Source organism: Panthera onca, chromosome E2 (assembly GCF_046562875.1).
Source record: "Panthera onca isolate mPanOnc1 chromosome E2, mPanOnc1 haplotype 2, whole genome shotgun sequence".
NCBI lineage: Eukaryota > Metazoa > Chordata > Mammalia > Carnivora > Felidae > Panthera > Panthera onca.
The window spans coordinates 42,400,041-42,418,062 of NC_138353.1; the positions used below are offsets into that span (position 1 = coordinate 42,400,041).

At 36.5% G+C, this 18,022-nt stretch overlaps 1 protein-coding gene across 2 annotated transcripts in view; it reads left to right on the forward strand.

Moving 5' to 3' along the window:
• Positions 1-18,022, forward strand: part of CBFB (core-binding factor subunit beta) — a 55,920-nt gene that overhangs the window by 27,873 nt on the left and 10,025 nt on the right. Inside the window, exons 4-5 of one of the 2 annotated variants that reach the window (XM_060650560.2) lie at positions 2,762-2,878; positions 12,527-12,653. In XM_060650560.2, coding sequence (XP_060506543.1) covers positions 2,762-2,878; positions 12,527-12,653 — 244 coding nt within the window. The remainder of the gene's footprint in view (positions 1-2,761; positions 2,879-12,526; positions 12,654-18,022) is intronic. The other variant, XM_060650559.2, reaches the window with a different exon arrangement.

The following is an 18,022-nucleotide window of genomic DNA, read 5'->3' on the forward strand; positions in this document are numbered from 1 at the left end:
CAATTGTTTTTTACTTTTAAAGACTTTATAGAATACATTTCGTATAAAATATTTAATTGTTCTAGGACAATAGATTTAATCCCTAGGTCACATTCTAATACATTTTCTTTTCACAGTTTGAAATAAGTCCTCATTATCTTCAGTGAAAAATATCTTAGTGTTTAAATTGTATTATTAGATTATACTACGAAATGCTGAACTGTTAAGAGACAGAATTTTATTTTCTTCATACTTTGAGGTTTGGTATTCATGAAATGTATGAAAGTGCCAAACATTTGAAGATCTAAATGTAAAACTGTATTTTTGAATGTGAACATCTAAATAAATCACCAGAGTCATCTAAATATTATTTTACATTATGATTCTAGGCACTAGCCTTGACTAAGAAATATAGTCTTTTTCCGAATCCACTTAGGACTTTCCCGAAACAGATTGGTGGTTTTCTTTGTCGTGAGAGAACATTTATAAAGAAGTAATGAATGGGCTTTTTAAAAATTCAGTAATTTCATAAGGAAAATAATTTTGATTATAGAGTTAATATGAATAAGCTAGATTATGGAATCTTTGATTCTAAATGATGTAAATCATGTGATGAAGAACATAGAATCTAATCATGAAGTTGACCTTTCTCTCCTGTTAGAAGAGGAGAATTCTGTGCATGATTAGTGTGAGAATTTAATGAGGTACTTTGATAGGTGAAATGTTACAGTCCTCACTGTGTGGCACCCTCCCATGTGAGAAAGAGTAGGTGGAGATCTTGATTAGAAGATATGTTAAGTCAAGTTACATTGATAGGCAGTGAGGAGGGCTATTGTTTTTAGGTTTTGAGGTGTTGAAAGTGAGGTTGTCTTAGTCACTTGTCTGACGAGGTGCACTTTAGTGGAGTTTTAAATTCACAATGTAGAAGAGAATGAGCACTTATCAGAACAGAAGGAAATATGTGGTTAAACGGTTTCAGCTATAACTGTAGACTACTTCCCTTGGTCCAAATGGGAGGAGAAATGGAACCTTATGTTTTGGACTTTTTTTCCCAATATAAATAGAAGTTAGTTCAGGGTGGTTTATTGGAGCCCTTAACAAGAAAAAAGGTTGTGTTTAATAGTAGAGGGGAATGACAAAAATAAGATGGCATAAATCCTGTAGGTTTTATTTTACAGGTGTCTCAGTTGTAATTTTTTGAGCATATTTGTAATTGTTGACAGTCAATTATTCTTATTAAACCTTTCTAAAAACAAGAATGCCCCAAAATTTTTGAAGAAACTGCTGAATTGAGAAAAGAAAAAGTTGATGTTTACAGCTTTTTACTTAAAATGAAGACTGTCTTAACCAATTTTATATAATTACAAGTAATAAATAATGCTAATTTAAGCTCACAAAAGCACTTGGATTATTTAAATAAAATATATTTGGTGTAGACAAATGAAGACCTTATTTGTAAATGTATATTTGATAACCTGGAGTTTTGAAAAGTCATTGAAGTCCTGCTTCTTCTTCATTTAAGAAATCTTATTAAGGCATTAAATGATAAGCATCCATGCTGATTTTTATTCTGAAGCCCATGTTTTCTTTTTGTTTTAATTTTTTTTAAGTTCACTTATTTACTTAGAGCATGCATGCAAGTCAGGGAGGGACAGAGAGGGAGAGGGAGAGAGAGAGAGAGAGAGAAAGAGAGAGAGAGAGAAAGAGAATCCCAAGCAGGCTCCATACTGTTAGTGCAGAGCCTGGTGTGGGGCTCAAACTCATGAACTGTGAGATCATAACCTGAGCCAAAATCAAGGGTCAGAGGCTTAACCAACTAAGCCACCCAGGTGCCCCTGAAGCCCATGTTAAATGAGGTAGAAAAGATCTAAAATAACAATGTTTGTTTGTTTGTTTTTTCCTAAAGTCACTATTAGGATAGTGTGATATTAGGATGGGGGAAGAGTGTGGGAATTATAATAAATTTTTTATATTTCTTACTGTTTCACAATAAAATTTTCACCTTAAGATGACAGTATTAGCACCTTTCCTTTCTTGGTGGATCCTTAATTGTTCTTGAACACAGTTATATTTTCAGGCAGTATCAGAATTTGGTGGTTGAAAATGAAACTGGTCTGAATTTTGAAATCATACCTAAAGTGTCTTTTAATCTAGAATCATTTATATTTACTTGAAAAATAATGGTGAATAAATAAATGTTGTATCAGTTAAGTTTCTTTGGTTAAAAGCAGACTAACTGGCTAACTGAAGTTAGAAAAAAAGGAAAAAAGCTGCATTACTTCATAGGAAGCAATGAGGTAGCTTATAAAACTGAAGGGAAGTATGAAGAGCCCGACTCTGGGTGGCTCCAGGTTTCCAAATAGAGGGAAACTGTGTGTGCTGTCTTTAGGGGCTGGTGAATTCCAGTTGTTTTCCATCTTTATAGCTTTTTACCCGAGGTTCAAAAATCAAGGCAAAGTACCTATTGTCCTAGCTTCAGCTTCAACTATGTCTATTTCAAGTATCATTTTATTATAGTTTTTATAAAATTTGTATCACTTTTTTTAAAAAACAATTTGAGAGAATTGTGACTAGAAATAAAATCCTGGTAAACCAGATTAACTTAACTTCTAGAATTTGGTCAGAGCTATGGTTTATATACCTTCCTATAATTCTTAATTTTATAATTGTATTCATCTTTTTCTCCCCCAAGAAAACCACAGGTTTCCTTAAAGTTTATTCTTCGTTTTTCATGTATCTGATGGCTTATCATTGGTTTTCATGTGTCTTTTCTGTGTCTTAGGTGTATTTGAAGGCTCCCATGATTCTGAATGGAGTCTGTGTTATCTGGAAAGGCTGGATTGACCTCCAGAGACTGGATGGTATGGGCTGCCTGGAGTTTGATGAGGAGCGAGCCCAGGTAGGGTGACTTCAGGCTCTACTGAACATGGTCCCTTTCTGTACCCCTAATCTTCAACTAGACATCTATTTTACCCCATCTCTAAGAGTAAGTATAAAAAGTCTCATGTTGAAGTGATGTTGAGGAATCTTTAAGATGTGCAGACTCATTTCGGTCCTGGTTTTGGGGAAAGTTTTTCCTTCAGTGGTTCTAAATTTCATTGGATTATTCCTGTCTGCTCAGTGGGGGCACTTCAAAGTCCAGTAAATGGTTCTGTTTAATATTTGTTCTTGATCTTTAGAACATTAGATCGGGTAGAAGAGTTCAAAATAAAATGTAGCATTTCTGAAATGGAGCAGCACTTCTGGAATGACTTGGTGAGGAGTTTGGTAAATCCTCTCCCCAAAAAGCAGTGCTTAAACTGGACAAATTGTTTAAAACACACACTCGTGCACGCGCGCGCACACACACACACACACACACACACACACACATATTTAAGGTCTCTGGAAATTAACCAAGGGACATGCATTGAGAGGTATTTATTCAAAAAAAGCTACTGAATTTCAATAAGGACAGTGATAACTTGTGTCAGTAGCTGCTTCCATTAGTTCCCTCAGCTCTGTGGTCCCTCAGGTTAGACAGGCAGGTGGGACAAGCCAGAGGACTGGCAACTCTACTGTCCTGTCAGAAGGAGCTGACCTTATTTAGAGCAGTGCATGAAAAAATCCATACCCAGGAATGTCATCAAAAACAATAGAGGTCTCTGTGGCAAATGTTCTGGGAAGGCTAATGATGTGGGAAGCAACAAAATGACCAACTAGGCAGAAATTTATCAGAAATCTAGGGAAAGAGTTTGCTAATGTGGGCCCTATTAAAATCACACTTATTTCTCAGTTCATGGGTTTGAACCCCGCATGAGGCTCTGTGCTGATGGCTCAGAGCCTGGAGCCTGCTTCAGATTCTGTGTCTCCCTCTGTCTCTCTCTCTGCCCCTCCCCTGCTGATGCTCTGTCTCTCTCTCCTTCAAAAATAAACGTTAAAAAAAATTTTTTTTTTTAAATCACACTTACTTCTCATGTTCTAGAAGACTATGCATATATAAAGCTGCACTGGCTCAGGAGAGGACAAAGAGGGCCCTTCCAAGCTACCAGTCTACCAGGGTAGAGTGATGAACTCCCTGTACTTTGAAAGTATCCCTCAAGCTGCACACAGATCTGGTGGCAAAAGAACGAAGTGCTGATTCAAGGTGTTTAAGCTAAACCTCTCAACAGTCATTGGCTGACTATTAAGTTATGCTGACCTAGGGCAGCCCCCTAGAAAGCTAGACTTAAAAAGAAAACAAAACAAAACTAAGCAGGGACATGCAGAGGCTACACATTACTGGAGAAGCAAACTACAGAATTAGTCCAGGTAAGTCATTAAACAGATAAAAACAGCAACAACACAGTGGAGGCAGGGGTCAGAATTCAGAGTTGCTACAAAATATTGTCTGAAATGTCCAATTTTAAACCAAAAAATTAAAGAGACATGTAAATAGACATGAAAGTATTACTGATACTCAGGGAAAAAAACAGCCAATAGACACTATCTTTGAGGGATCCCAAATGTTGCTTCTTAGTGACAAAGGCTTAAAAGCAGTTATTTATCAGTATGTTCAAAGAATTCAAGGAAGATTCTTCTTTAAAGGATTAAAGGCAAATTACAATGACAGTGACTCATCAAACAGAGCATATCAGTAGAGATCACTCAACAGCAAATTTGAGTTGGTGAAAGAAAGATGTAGTGAATATGAACATAGATTAATAGAAATTATCCAGTCTGAAGAACAAAAAGAAAAACACCAAAAACAGTCTCAGAGAGTATGGGACTCCAGCATGTGTACCAATGTGTACATGTCGTGAAAGTTCTAGGAAAAGAGAGAAAGGGGCAGAAAGTTTAAGAATTAATAGCAGATGAAAACTTCCAAATTCATTAAAAATAGTTATCTTCATATCCAAGAAATTCAATAAACTTCAAATTGTATAAACACAAAGCAATCTACAGCTAGATGTATCACAGTCAGATTTTGAAAAAACAGAGAATCTCAAGAGCAGCAATAAAACGGACTCATCACATGCAAGGGAGCCACAATAAGTTTAACAACCGACTTGTCTTTTGAAATTATGGAAACCAGAAGGTAATGGGATGGCAGTGACATTCAAAATGCTAAAAGAACATGTAAAAATGTCCATTTATTAGTAGGTGTTGATTTCTTTTGATTGTTTTTATATTCTTTCTTTTTTTTTTTTTTTTTTATATTTACTTATTTTTGAGAGAGACAGAGACAGAATGTGAGTGGGTTAGGGGCAGAGAGAGAGGGAGACACAGAATCCGAAGCAGGCACCAGGCTCTGAGCTGTCAGCACAGAGCCCGATGCGGAGCTCGAACCCACAAGCTGTGATATCATGACCTGAGCCAAAATCAAGTGTCATACGCTTAACCAACTGAGCCACCCAGGCTCCCCTATATTAATCCTCATAATAAAGTTAAAATAATGACAGGAATAAAAAAGAATCCTTTTTTGTTGTTGTTGTTTCCCTCTATTGTCTGTTTCTGTGTTCTCCATATATGGAAATGTGAGAATTTTCCTATCAAGAGATAAAAAGCCAAAACCTTTCTAGTAAAAAATTAAGGTTCATAGTTAAAATTCTTGGGATGCCTGGCTGGCTCAATCAGTAGAGCATGCAACTCTTGATCTTGGGGTCATATGTTCAAGCCCCACATTAGGTGTAGAGATTGCCTTAAAAATAAATAAGTAAGTAAATAAGTAAATTTAAAATTTTTAAATTAATTGATTTTGAGAGAGAGAGAGCGCACAAGTGGGGGGAGGGGCACAAAGAGAGAAAGAATCTCATGTGGGGCTCAAACTTATGAACCTGTGCGTGAGATCATGACCTGGGCCGAAATCAAGAGTCAGACACTTAACCGACTGAGCCACCCAGGTGCCCCCCAAATTAAAATTCTTTTTTTTTTTTTTTTTTTTTTAATTTTTTAACGTTTACTTATTTTTGATAGAGAGACACAGTGTGAGCAGAGGAGGTGCAGAGAGGGGGACATAGAATCCGAAGTAGGCTCTGAGCTATCAGCACAGAGCCTGATGCCGAGCTCCCAGCTCACAGACCCCAAGATCATGACCGAAGCCAAACTTGGACCTTAACTGACTGAGCCACCCAGCTGCCCCGAAAATTAAAATTCTTAAGAAGGAATCCCTGCTACCTTGATTTCCACAGGGATAAGGAGTGACCAACTGTTTCAGAGAAATAGTAAATAATCAGCAATTTACAAGGCTGTTTCTATAAGAAGTGATACAGCAGATTGAATTTATATGAGGTAAAATTTCAGATTTAGTTGACTTTTAAAACTGAAATATTTTATTGAATGATAGATAAAAATTTTAAGTTTAACCCATAGCATTTTCCATACTTAGAATTTTCCAAGTTTTCCGGTCTATAAATTGAGCTTTATAACTACAAAGTAAGTACCACCTGTTGTGATAGCAAACTAATACAATAATTGGCCTTATATAATGTAAAAACTTTAAAGCAGGGGATTCCAAACATTCAATGTACAGTAAGCACTTTTCTATAACCTTCCCTATCCCAAAATCATCTGTACAATATGTAGTAGTTAGGATTAGGGGCTTCATTGTCATATAATTGTGTGAATCCTAATCCTACTGCTTACATCTGTTATGGACTGAATGTTTCTGTTCCCCTAAAATTAATTTGTTAAAGCCTCAACACCCAATGTGACTGCATTTGGAGATAAGGTCTTTATGGGGGTAATTAAAATTATATGAGGTCATGAGAGTGGGGCCCTGATATGATAGGAGTAGTGTCCTGATAAGAGATACACAAGAGAGCTTGCTTATTCTCTCTCTCTGCTGTATGAGGACAGTATTCTCTCTCTCTCTCTCTCTCTCTCTCTCTCTCTCTCTTTAAATTGGGAAAATTTTAATTCTACTCAAGGGGATGAGGACAATATTCTCTAACAGATGCTGAGATAAGGCACCTGGTAAGCTAAGACAGTAAAGAGTATGGTCACAATTCATTTTAATTAAAGTTTGTTGAGTGTTTCAGCTGAAATATTTTCACAGGTATTTTCTCCGTTCAGAGTACCTTTGACAAATGTTGGCAAGGATATGAAACAACAGTTGGTATATTGGTTATGTAAAATTGACACAACATTTGAAAAACTGGCAATACATGCTAAAACTGCAAATTACATATACCTGTGATCCAGCAATTCTACTCTAAGTTTCATGGTATGCAAGAGGAATAAATACATATATTCATCAAAATATATGTACTGGACATTTATGGCAGCATTATTAGTAATATCCAGAAACTGCAAACTGCCCAAATGCCCATTAACAGTAGAATGGGTAAATTGCTTATCCACACAAAGAAATACAGTGATAATGAAAATCTACAACTAGCACACCAGTATGGGTGGATTTCATAAATATATTGAGTGTACCCAAAAAGCACATGTTGTATGAATCCCTTCATATGAAAGTACAGAAATGGGCAAAACTGATAATATGTGTTGTTAGCAATAAGGATAGTGGTTTATCCTTGAGAGAGGAGAGGAGGTTAGTTATTGGAATGGAGCTGAAGGAAACTCCCAAGGTGTTATTACTGCTCTCTTTCTTCCAATGGATTCTAGTTACATGGAAAGTTCAGTTTGTGGAAATTCATTGAGCTGTAATTTAGGACAGTGCTGTCCGGTATAATTCAAATGTGAACCACATAATGTAATTTAAGTTTTTCTAGAAGCCACATTAAAAAAGATAAAAAGAAGCAATTGTATTTAATTTTTATATTGTATTTTTTTGACCCGGTATATCTAAAATATCATACTTGAACATAAAATTAATATAAAAAATTTATTGAGATGTCCCACATTTTTTTTCTTTGAAACAAGTTCTTGAAATTTGGTGTGTATTTCAAGTGTTCACTGGCCACATGTGGTTCCCATATTGGACAGTAAAGCCTTACTGTAAGTGTACTTTTTTGTATGTATAATATAATACAATAAAATGTTTTAAAAGCTCCCCGCAAATTAATATCATTCTTAGTATAATTATAGAAACAAATCACATTTGCTCATTGTATTTTCATCTTTCTATTTATTTTCTGTAATTTGTAGGGATAAAATTCAACATCCTCTTTATGCATTTGGTTTTCAATAATTGTAACTCTTTAAAAGCTTAAAAATCAAATTTTGGGGGGCATCAGTGTGGCTTAGTTGGTGAACCCTCCAATTCTTGGTTTCGGCTCAGGTCATGATCTCACTGTTCGAAGGATCGAACCCGGCATTGTTCTCCACACTGACAGCACAAAGCTTGCTTGGGATTCTCTCCCCTGCCCCCATGCGTGCGTGCGTGTGCATGTGTGTGTGAGTGTGTGCACAAAATAAATAAACTGTTTTTAAAAAGTCAAATTTTTGGCATTTCACCTTTGGATACTTTAATCAGAGATTTCCAACTAATTTTGAGCAAAGCATAACTATGAGGACTCATTTACCTTAAAAAAAGTTCAGTGCCATTGTAGGAACTATTTTGATTTAGAGTAGTTCTTCAAAAGCTCAAAGTGTGGGGGTACTGTCTTGATGTATTTTTTATATTCGGCATCAGCTTTGTCACATTTTATAGTTCAGTTACTTCATAGATAAATATATTTCTAATTTATGCAACTATAAACTAAGTGATTGGCAGACCAGTTATGAGTTATATGTGCCACAACTAGTTTCTAATAAATTTCTAAACTTTTTTTTTTAATGTTTTTATTTATTTTTGAGAGACAGAAAGAGAGCACAAGCGGGGAAGGGGAAGAGAGAGAGGGAGACACAGAATCTGAAGCAGGCTCCAGGCTCTGAACTGTTAGCACAGAGCCCGACGCGGGGCTCGAACTCACAAACCGTGAGATCATGATCTGAGCTGAGGTTGGATACTTAACCAACTGAGCCACCCAGACACCCCCTAATAAATTTCTATTTCATAGTTTTTAGAAATTCACTGAGAATGTTATTCTTTATACAGTGTGCTCCACCAGCATCTATATTTGTATTATCAGTATAAGAGCCAATAGTTTTATCTTCACTGTTGTACTTTTTTACTTTGCATGTTTCAGCTTCAATGTAGTACCCTTTCAGAAGTTTAATTTTGGTTCTATGATCAGGTTAGAAAGACTGAACCATTATTTGAATTAACAGATACTCTATACCTGATGACACTGATGTAAAACTGGTGTCCTTTAGTTATTTGCAAGGTTTTTGTTAATGATATCAGCATATGAATAGCTTTGCTTTTTACATGTGCATGATAATGTGAATTGAATCATTTGTCATTTGTCAGTGAATTAAATCACTTGATTTAAATGAAGTTATTTGCAGGGTGGTGTTAAATGTACCGTTTGCAGCTGCACGTGTTAAATTGTCGCCCTTTAAGTATATATTGAAGCTTCTTCAGCAGTTTTATTTCTTTTGGCTTTCATGTGATCAGTGATACCATTCTGGTCCCCACAGAGAATAGTAAATGTCGTTATTTTGTGCAAATTACATCTTCATCATCAACTTTCTTGGAAATGAATTAACTTTTCATTAAACATGCACTTCCAGTTTTTAAATTCATAACTGCAGAAAGGTATTACCAAACCATAAAATAAGTATCATTGTAGATTTAGGCAGTACAATAAAGACAAAATCACCGTAGCAAGAATGGTCAGAATATTCTATGTATTCTCTATGAGAGAACTGCAAAGCCTTTATTTGCCACATGGGTTTCACATGCACCCACCTTTTATGATGACCCCACCTGGCTACTTTGTGCAGATCATGGTTAAGACCACGGAGTAACAAACTAGTATAACATGGAGCTGGTGGGGACCAAAGTATTGAAAGCTGCTCCCACTACCATCTGAGATTGGATAGAGTTAGTTGTCCCTAGCTCATTTGACCACACTTTATGGATGAGTATGTAGTTTTATCAGGAGTTGCCCTTTATGCTGCCCTTGAAGCGGATAGGTGTTAGTTAAGGTTGCAACAGGAAAGGATCAAGACAATGCTGGTAATTGCCAGTTGTCTTTCAAATTAAAGTACAAACTCTTATCTCTGCACGTATGTTTCACACCTTGCTAGAAAAGACCAAAACAGAAGCTGGAATTAGAAAGCAGAGGGCTACCAAATCCCTCCTGGCTTCTTTTACTACAACTATTAGTAATAATATTATTTTTTCTTTTAATGAAATAAAAATCTGACCATTGCTAGAATACACATTAATGGCCGTTAACTTCCTTAGGGAATTAGATCACATCTCCTGTCATGTGCTCTCATTTCATCATGTAATATTCCTTTACTGTACTTAATCACAGTTGACATATATTTTTTTTGGTAATTATTTGTTCATCATCTACTTGCCCCACTAGACCAGAAACTGTGAGGAAAAGCACCATTTGTTTCTCATATTGTATTCATGGTACCTTAACACAGTGACTTGGACATATTAAAAACTCAAACATTTGTGGAATAAATGAAAACGTGAATGAATGCACAGGACAGAAGGAGTATCCTGTTACCAGATGTGTCCCAGTTGATCATTAGCTAAATAATAGAAAACCCTTGGCAGTTGGAAACAGCGTTCTTTTGCAGGTACCTCTAGCTTATATGGTACATTCTGAGAATACAGTAGGAACGTGTAATGATATTTAGTCAGATGTGTAAATTTGATATGTCTGTAAATGCTTGTAAGATACCAGCACTTATTGAAGATTGTCAAGTATGCTTAAGCACATTTTATATGTTACCTCATTTAATCTTCACAGTAATCTTGTGAAGTATTATTACTGTGCCCATTTTACATGTGAGTTTGCAGAAGCTTACAGAAATGAAATGCCTTCCTCCGGGTCATAAAGCTAGTAAATGTATCGTAAGAATGGAAATTTGATTACATCTTTCAATTTTGTTTAGGTTATAGACATTGTGTCAGTGAAAATTGTAAGTATTAAACAGCCTTACTAATAGTGACAAATAAAAGATTTCTCACAGAGAACAAGATACCAAGCAGTGTAGGTATAGTCCAGGTCTGGTGTAGCACTTAATTATATTACAGGGGCTCTGGGTCTTTTCATCTTCCTGCTGTGCTATGCTCAGTGTGTGACTGCATCCCCACTATTATGTTTGCATGATGACTACTGTATCTCTAGGCATTGCATCAGTTCATAGGAAGGAGAAAAATTGAAATACCTCTTAAAGGACTTTCTTAGAACCCCAGTTAGGTGACTTATCCTTCTGTCTCATTGGTTTGAATTGAGTTACTGGCCACCCCTTGCTGCAATGAATCTAGGAAGGTGAATATTGATGACTTTTTTGGTATTTTTATCTTTTAGTTTCTTCAAGTGTACCATCAGAAATCTCGTATTGAGAAGTGTGTGACTGCAAAAGTTGAGCATCCAGTGCTATGTACCATGAGGAAGCTTTTTTAAGTTGGGGGTGTTTTGGTCAGATTGTGCCTAAGGCATGCTCTGATGGCTGGGTGGTAGACTGGGGATGACAGAATGGAAGCAGGAAGAGACTGTTTAGGAGACCTTTGTAGTAATTTTAGTAAGAGATCTTAGAAGCCCAAACTGGAAAAATGTAGGAAATAAAAGGAGACTAAGATTCCAAAAATATTTAGGAGGTCGGATGGTTAGGACTTAGTGATTGATTGGCTCTGTGGAGAAAAGAGGAGAGCAAAGAGTCAAAGGTGTCTCAGGTTTCTGTCAGAAATGAATGAGGGATGCCATGAATGGAGACTAGAGAAGAATAAAGGAGAAAGTTTCAATCGGTTGCCCCTTTAGACACGATAAGTTTGAGGTATCTGGGTTTTCTTCATGTGCAGATCTTTATTAATTGGGAAAATTCAGATAAATTTGTTATATGTTACAAATATTTTTCCTTGGTGACATCCTTTGGACTTTTATTTACTTTCTGTTTTTCAGCAGTTTCAAACATTTTTATCATTAATTCTGTTAATATTCTCTTTTCTATTTCTGGCTTTAGTGTCCTAATTTGAGGGCCTGGCCTGTCTTAATAGCAAATTATAGAAGTATATACCAAATTTTTTTCTTGATCTTCTATGGTTTAAGTATTGACTTGTACAGGATTTTATTTTGGTGAATAGATGAGGTAAGGAAAGGAAAGATCATGAACACAGTTACTGTTTCCAAAGTGTGATGTAAAACATGAACAAACTGAAGTTTTCTTTTAAAAGTAGCTTCAGTGTTAGCTTTTTTAAATGGTTTTGATATTTGAAGATATACTCTGCTGTTCATTTCCTCCAAAAAACAACAGATTAAAAATTTTTATTATAGGGGCGCCTGGGTGGCGCAGTCGGTTAAGCGTCCGACTTCAGCCAGGTCACGATCTCGCGGTCTGTGAGTTCGAGCCCCGCGTCAGGCTCTGGGCTGATGGCTCGGAGCCTGGAGCCTGTTTCCGATTCTGTGTCTCCCTCTCTCTCTGCCCCTCCCCCGTTCATGCTCTGTCTCTCTCTGTCCCAAAAATAAATAAAAAACGTTGAAAAAAAAAATTAAAAAAAAAATTTTTTTATTATAGATCAAAATTGAAATATCCCTTTCATGTATTCTGACAGCAGGAGGATGCATTAGCACAACAGGCCTTTGAAGAGGCCCGGAGAAGGACGCGTGAATTTGAAGACAGAGACAGGTCTCATCGGGAGGAAATGGAGGTGAGAGTTTCACAGCTGCTGGCAGTAACTGGTTAGTACTTTCCCCCAAACTCTCAGGCTCTCTTTGTCATGTTTGTGTATAATGTTTTTAAATAGTTTAATTTTGTCTTTCATTTTTCAAAAGTTGTACTGTGTCTTTGTATTTATTAAATGTAATTGCTATAAAGAAACTTGGTCTTAATTTTAAGGTTGTACATGAATTCCTCATTCATTGATCCTCATAAAAATCATTTACTGTCATGTATATATTCTCTTAATTCATTGATCCAAATATCTTACCTCTTTTTTGTCTCAATTATTTGTCAGGTTATTTGTAAAAATTACCTTATGTTATCCTAGAATACATACTAACTCTTCGGGAATAATATTACTTTACATTTTTTTATGAATGTCTTGATTTTGTAACTAATTTTTAGCCATTTGTGTATTCTCCTTACTAAAGGGAAAATTTAATATTTTCAAACTACTCAAAGAATTGAATTAAGTAGCCCACTTTTAACTTTTTTATGGTACAGATATAGAAATCTACACAAAAGAAATATGTAGCTTACTTATTACAAGGCTAACACCCTAATCACTACCATCCAGATCAAAAATATCAAACGTTCACAGCTCTCCCAGCAGCACCCCCTCCACATATGTATCTAATTATGACCTTGTCCCTCCCCTCAAAAGTACTCATTACTTCAGTTTTTATAGCAATCACTGCCTTGTGTCTCTTTTACTCCTGTCACTTCAGTCTTCAACGAAAGACTGAGGTTTAGTCTTAAGCATTATTTAAATTTGATATGACTTTTAATTTACATGGATTTTTTTCTATATAAAATTGTACCCTGCTTTAAGCAGACTTTAATTATGATACTACTATTTAAAGTATCTATACATTGTTCAAAAATCCAATTTCTATAAAAAGTATACTCTAACAAACAAAAACAATCAAGATGAGAACTAATGTGTTTGAAAAAGAATATTGTCAAATGTTAACATCCTATGCTTCAAGTTTATAAGCTTACTTACTGATGTATGCATTTCACACAAAAAGAAATAGGAAGTTAGCACACATTCACCTTTGATAATCAAAAGAAATAGAATTAAAATATATTACATGAACTAAATAGAATAATTTCCGGGCATTAAAAAGAGTTCTACAGATTGGTTGCCCAACAAAATAAAGGTACTTAATACTTAGCACTTCTGAACTGTGCACTTAAAAATGGCTAAGATGGTAATTTTTATGTTCTATGTATTTTAGCACATTAAAAAAATGTTTTAATCAGTGTTACATACAGAAAATTTGTGGGGTTTCCATACACAAAATTATATGTGCACTGTTATTTAAATTAACATGAAAATTTAATGTTAAACATTATGCAATGCATTTGTTTTTGGTTTTTTTGAAGCTTTTCAATTCCTGTGATCAGACTTCCCATGCCATTTTCTTTTGGAGTGCTTGTATCTGTAATAGTAAGAAGGTTTTAAACATATAATATGCATTTACCTTATACTTCTGAACTTTTTTGCTCATACTGTTTATTCCGTGCCTAGTAATATACCTTTCTACTCATTCATTAAAACCCAACTTAAATGTTATCTGTCGGTCTCTTCTTTAGCCTTCTTAATTATAACTGGCCCTTCCACTTTGTAGAATCCAGAGCACTTACTTCTGTTATTGTTCTTACTGAACAATATGTTGAAACAATTAAAAAGTGTCTTCTACTGTATTGTAGATTCCCAATGAGATGGGGCCCTGATATTTTAACCCTCACATTACCCATTACAGTGGTTTTTTTTGTACATTGTGTTTAGTTGTCAAATGGAGATCTTCAGAAAACAGTTTCTATCCTGCCTGTCTGAAAACTAGAGTTACAGGATAGCGTAGAAGTTAGTTGAAGTCGAATAATACATGTTAATGATCTCTGGAAAGATTTTAAATGTTTATAATTTGTTGGTTTATATTAGGTAAGTACTAAGTAATGAACCCCAACTATGTTGTGCAGGATTCTGCATTAGGGACTGGGAAATATATAGATGAAAATGCACGGTTTCTGTCCTTCAGCAACTGTCAGTCTTGAGGGAAAATAGATACATAAACACACAATTGGAGACTACTTTAGCAGCAGGCATTCATAATGGAGGTTCAGAAGGGGAACAGTGGCACTGTAGAGGAATGAGTGTTTATGTCTGCCTCTGTCTGGGGAATTCACAGGGGAATACCCTTGCAGGGGTTTGAAGGAAGAGTGGGAGTTTGCTCACTGGACAAGCTAGGGAAAGCATCCGGGGCAGAAAGAGCAGTGTATGCAAAGGCATTAAAGTAGTAAGAGATCTTGTCATGTCTGAGAACATGATTGGTCAGTCTTTCTGGAATAAGCCAATATGTCTTTAAATGAATGTAAGAAAAAAAATGTTTTATAAAATGTGCTCTTCGGCTAGGGGCACCTGGGTGGCGTAGTCGGTTACGCGTCCGACTCTTGATCTCGGCTCAGGTCATGATCTCACAGTTCTTGAGTTTGAGCCCCACGTCGGGCTCTGTGCTGACAGCTTGGAGCCTGGAACCTGGTTCGGATTCTGTCTCCCCCTCTCTCTGCCCCTCCTCCCCCCCACGCACACACACACACACACACACACACACACAATACACACTCTCTCTGTCTCTCTGTCTCTGTCTCAAAAATAAATAAACATTTTTAAGAAGTGCTGTTCAGGTACACTATATATGAAGAATAATTATTTGAGGGGTGCCTAGGTGGTTCAATCAGTTAAGCATCCGACTTTGACTTGGGTCATGGTCTCACATGCATGAATTTGATCCCCTCATCAGACTGCTCTGACAGTGTGTAGCCTGCTTGGGATTCTCTCTTTCTCCCTCTCTCTCTGTGCCCCTTACCTACTCGCACACTCTCTCTCAAAATAAACAAACTTTAAAAAACATAAGTGAAGGGGCGCCTGGGTTACTCAGTTAAGCGACCAACTTTGGCTCAGGTCATGATCTCAAGGTTCTCGAGTTTGAGCCCCATGTCGGGTTCTGTGCTGACAGCTCAGAGCCTGGAGCCTCCTTCAGTTTCTGTGACTCCCTCTCTCCCTTACCCTTCCCTGCTCATGCTCTGTCTCTCTTTCTCTCTCAAAAATAAATAAACATTAAAAAAAATTTTTTTTTAAACATAAGTGAAGAATATTTGATAATTAATGGAACAGTTATTTAGGAAGTTTTTGTATATATTTTGCTTTAAATAAAATTCTAGATTAGTTAATACTAAGGGTTGTCTTTTCTTAAATGCTAGTTTGATTATTCTTATAAATAATGCTACATGAAGGGGTGCCTGGGTGGCTCAGTTGGTTACACATCCGACTCTTGATCGCAGGGTCGTGGGTTCAAGTCCCACCTTGGGTTTCACACTGGGCATGGAGCCTACTTAAAAAATGAATAAATAAGGGGCGCCTGGATGGCGCAGTCGGTTAAGCGTCCGACTTCAGCCAGGTCACGATCTCGCGGTCCGTGAGTTCGAGCCCCGCGTCAGGCTCTGGGCTGATGGCTCGGAGCCTGGAGCCTGTTTCCGATTCTGTGTCTCCCTCTCTCTCTGCCCCTCCCCCGTTCATGCTCTGTCTCTCTCTGTCCCCAAAATAAATTAAAAAAAAAAAAAAAAAAAAATGAATAAATAAAAAATAACGCTACTTGAAGAAAATCATTCTGGTGTATGAATTTTATATGTATGTGTTTATATTTGTGTATGAATAAAAACATATTCTGTTGACAGAGGTATTAAATAACTTGTTGCTTGGATAGATTGTTTTTTAGTTGGTTTCATGTCCGTGATTTGAGAACATGGACTTTGTAATCAGGCCTAGTTGAGATTCCTGTTCATTGCTGGCCAATCTCTCTTAAGCTTGTTTTCTCATAGAAAGAAATCATTGTGAGAATTAAATGGGGGAAATGCTTGTAAAAGCACTTAGTATGGTGGTTGGCTTGTGTATGCCTACAGTAAATAATAGCTCTACAGTACTTCTTTAGCACTAAGAGCTTGACAACTGTGCTGGTTCCAGTTAATTGAATGATCTGGCGAAGAACATCCTTTTAGCTCTCTAAAAGTATATCAGGGCACTTTCCCTGCATTATGACCTGGAGCATAGCAAAAATGGTTAGATTGTCATCAATGATTTAAGATCCTGTAGTCTCTTATGGCAAAAATTAAACCATCCGTTCTTGTAGAGAACTTTCATCTACAAAGCTGGACTGAAATCTGTCTCCAGAGCTTGCAGTACTGGCAGTCACTTAGGGGAGTTTTGGGTATGTGTGTCTTTTGGTACTTTGTGCATATGTATTTAAAAAAAAAAAAATCCATAACAGATTCCTAGTATCAGCTTGTTTCCTTACAGTTTACTTCTTTTTCCTAAAAGGAGAACATTAGGGAAAATTACTGTTTCCCCCTTTTAATTTGAACATCCATAGGGGACATTATGCCGTGTAGTCTAAAATTCTTATTACAGTTGAAACTGATACTGAGAAAAATTGACTTGCTCTTTCAAGTAGTTGGTTAATGGAAGGAGGAGTGAAGACTTAAACCAGATTCCTAACCAGAAGGTCTCTACAAATACAGCCTACCACTGGGAAATTAATTTCCACATCACCCATAAAGATGATTAAGTTGAAAAATAAAACCTGCCAGGAGAGGTTACAAACCATTTTGTCTGGAAAAGAAAAGGCTGAGGCAAAAAAAGAATAATAATAGTTCCAGTGGGTGGTCCTGATGCCTGACTAGAGGCAAGGGCCAAGGAGCAGTGGTAACTCGTGGGTGGCAGTAACCCAGTAAATGGTCCTTGGAAGTTTGAGATCCTGGCAGTACAGAGGCTTAGGGATGTCCCAGCCCTGTTTGGATAACCTCTGAGGCGTCTAGCCCTGCAGTGCTAAATTTGTAATGGTGGTGCTCATGAACATTTAATATATGTCTAAGGTTAAGATTACAAAGGGTTTCGGTATGTGTTAGTGTCTTTTAACCTGTATTCAGTTATAAAACTCCTTGGGCAGGTTTCTCTTTTACTGTCTGTAAAATTTAGAAAGTTTTCTTTTTTTTTTTTTTTAAGTTTATTTATTTTTGAGAGAGAAGGAGCACACATTAGTGGAAGGAGGGAGAGAGAGAGCGAGAGGGGGGGTGGATATCCCAAGCAGGCTCCACATTGAGCCCAGCATGGGGCTCAAACCCACAAACCGTGAGATCATGATGTCAGTCAAAATCAAGAGTTGGACACTTAACCAACTGAGCCACCCAGGTGCCCCTAGAAATTTTTCAATCCATCATTCATGGTAGGATTTAGTATTTTCTTTTTCTGGTTTTCTGGAAAAAGATATTTTAGTAGTATGATATTTTCTTGTTCCTTTTTTTTTTTTTTTTTAAATGTTTATTTATT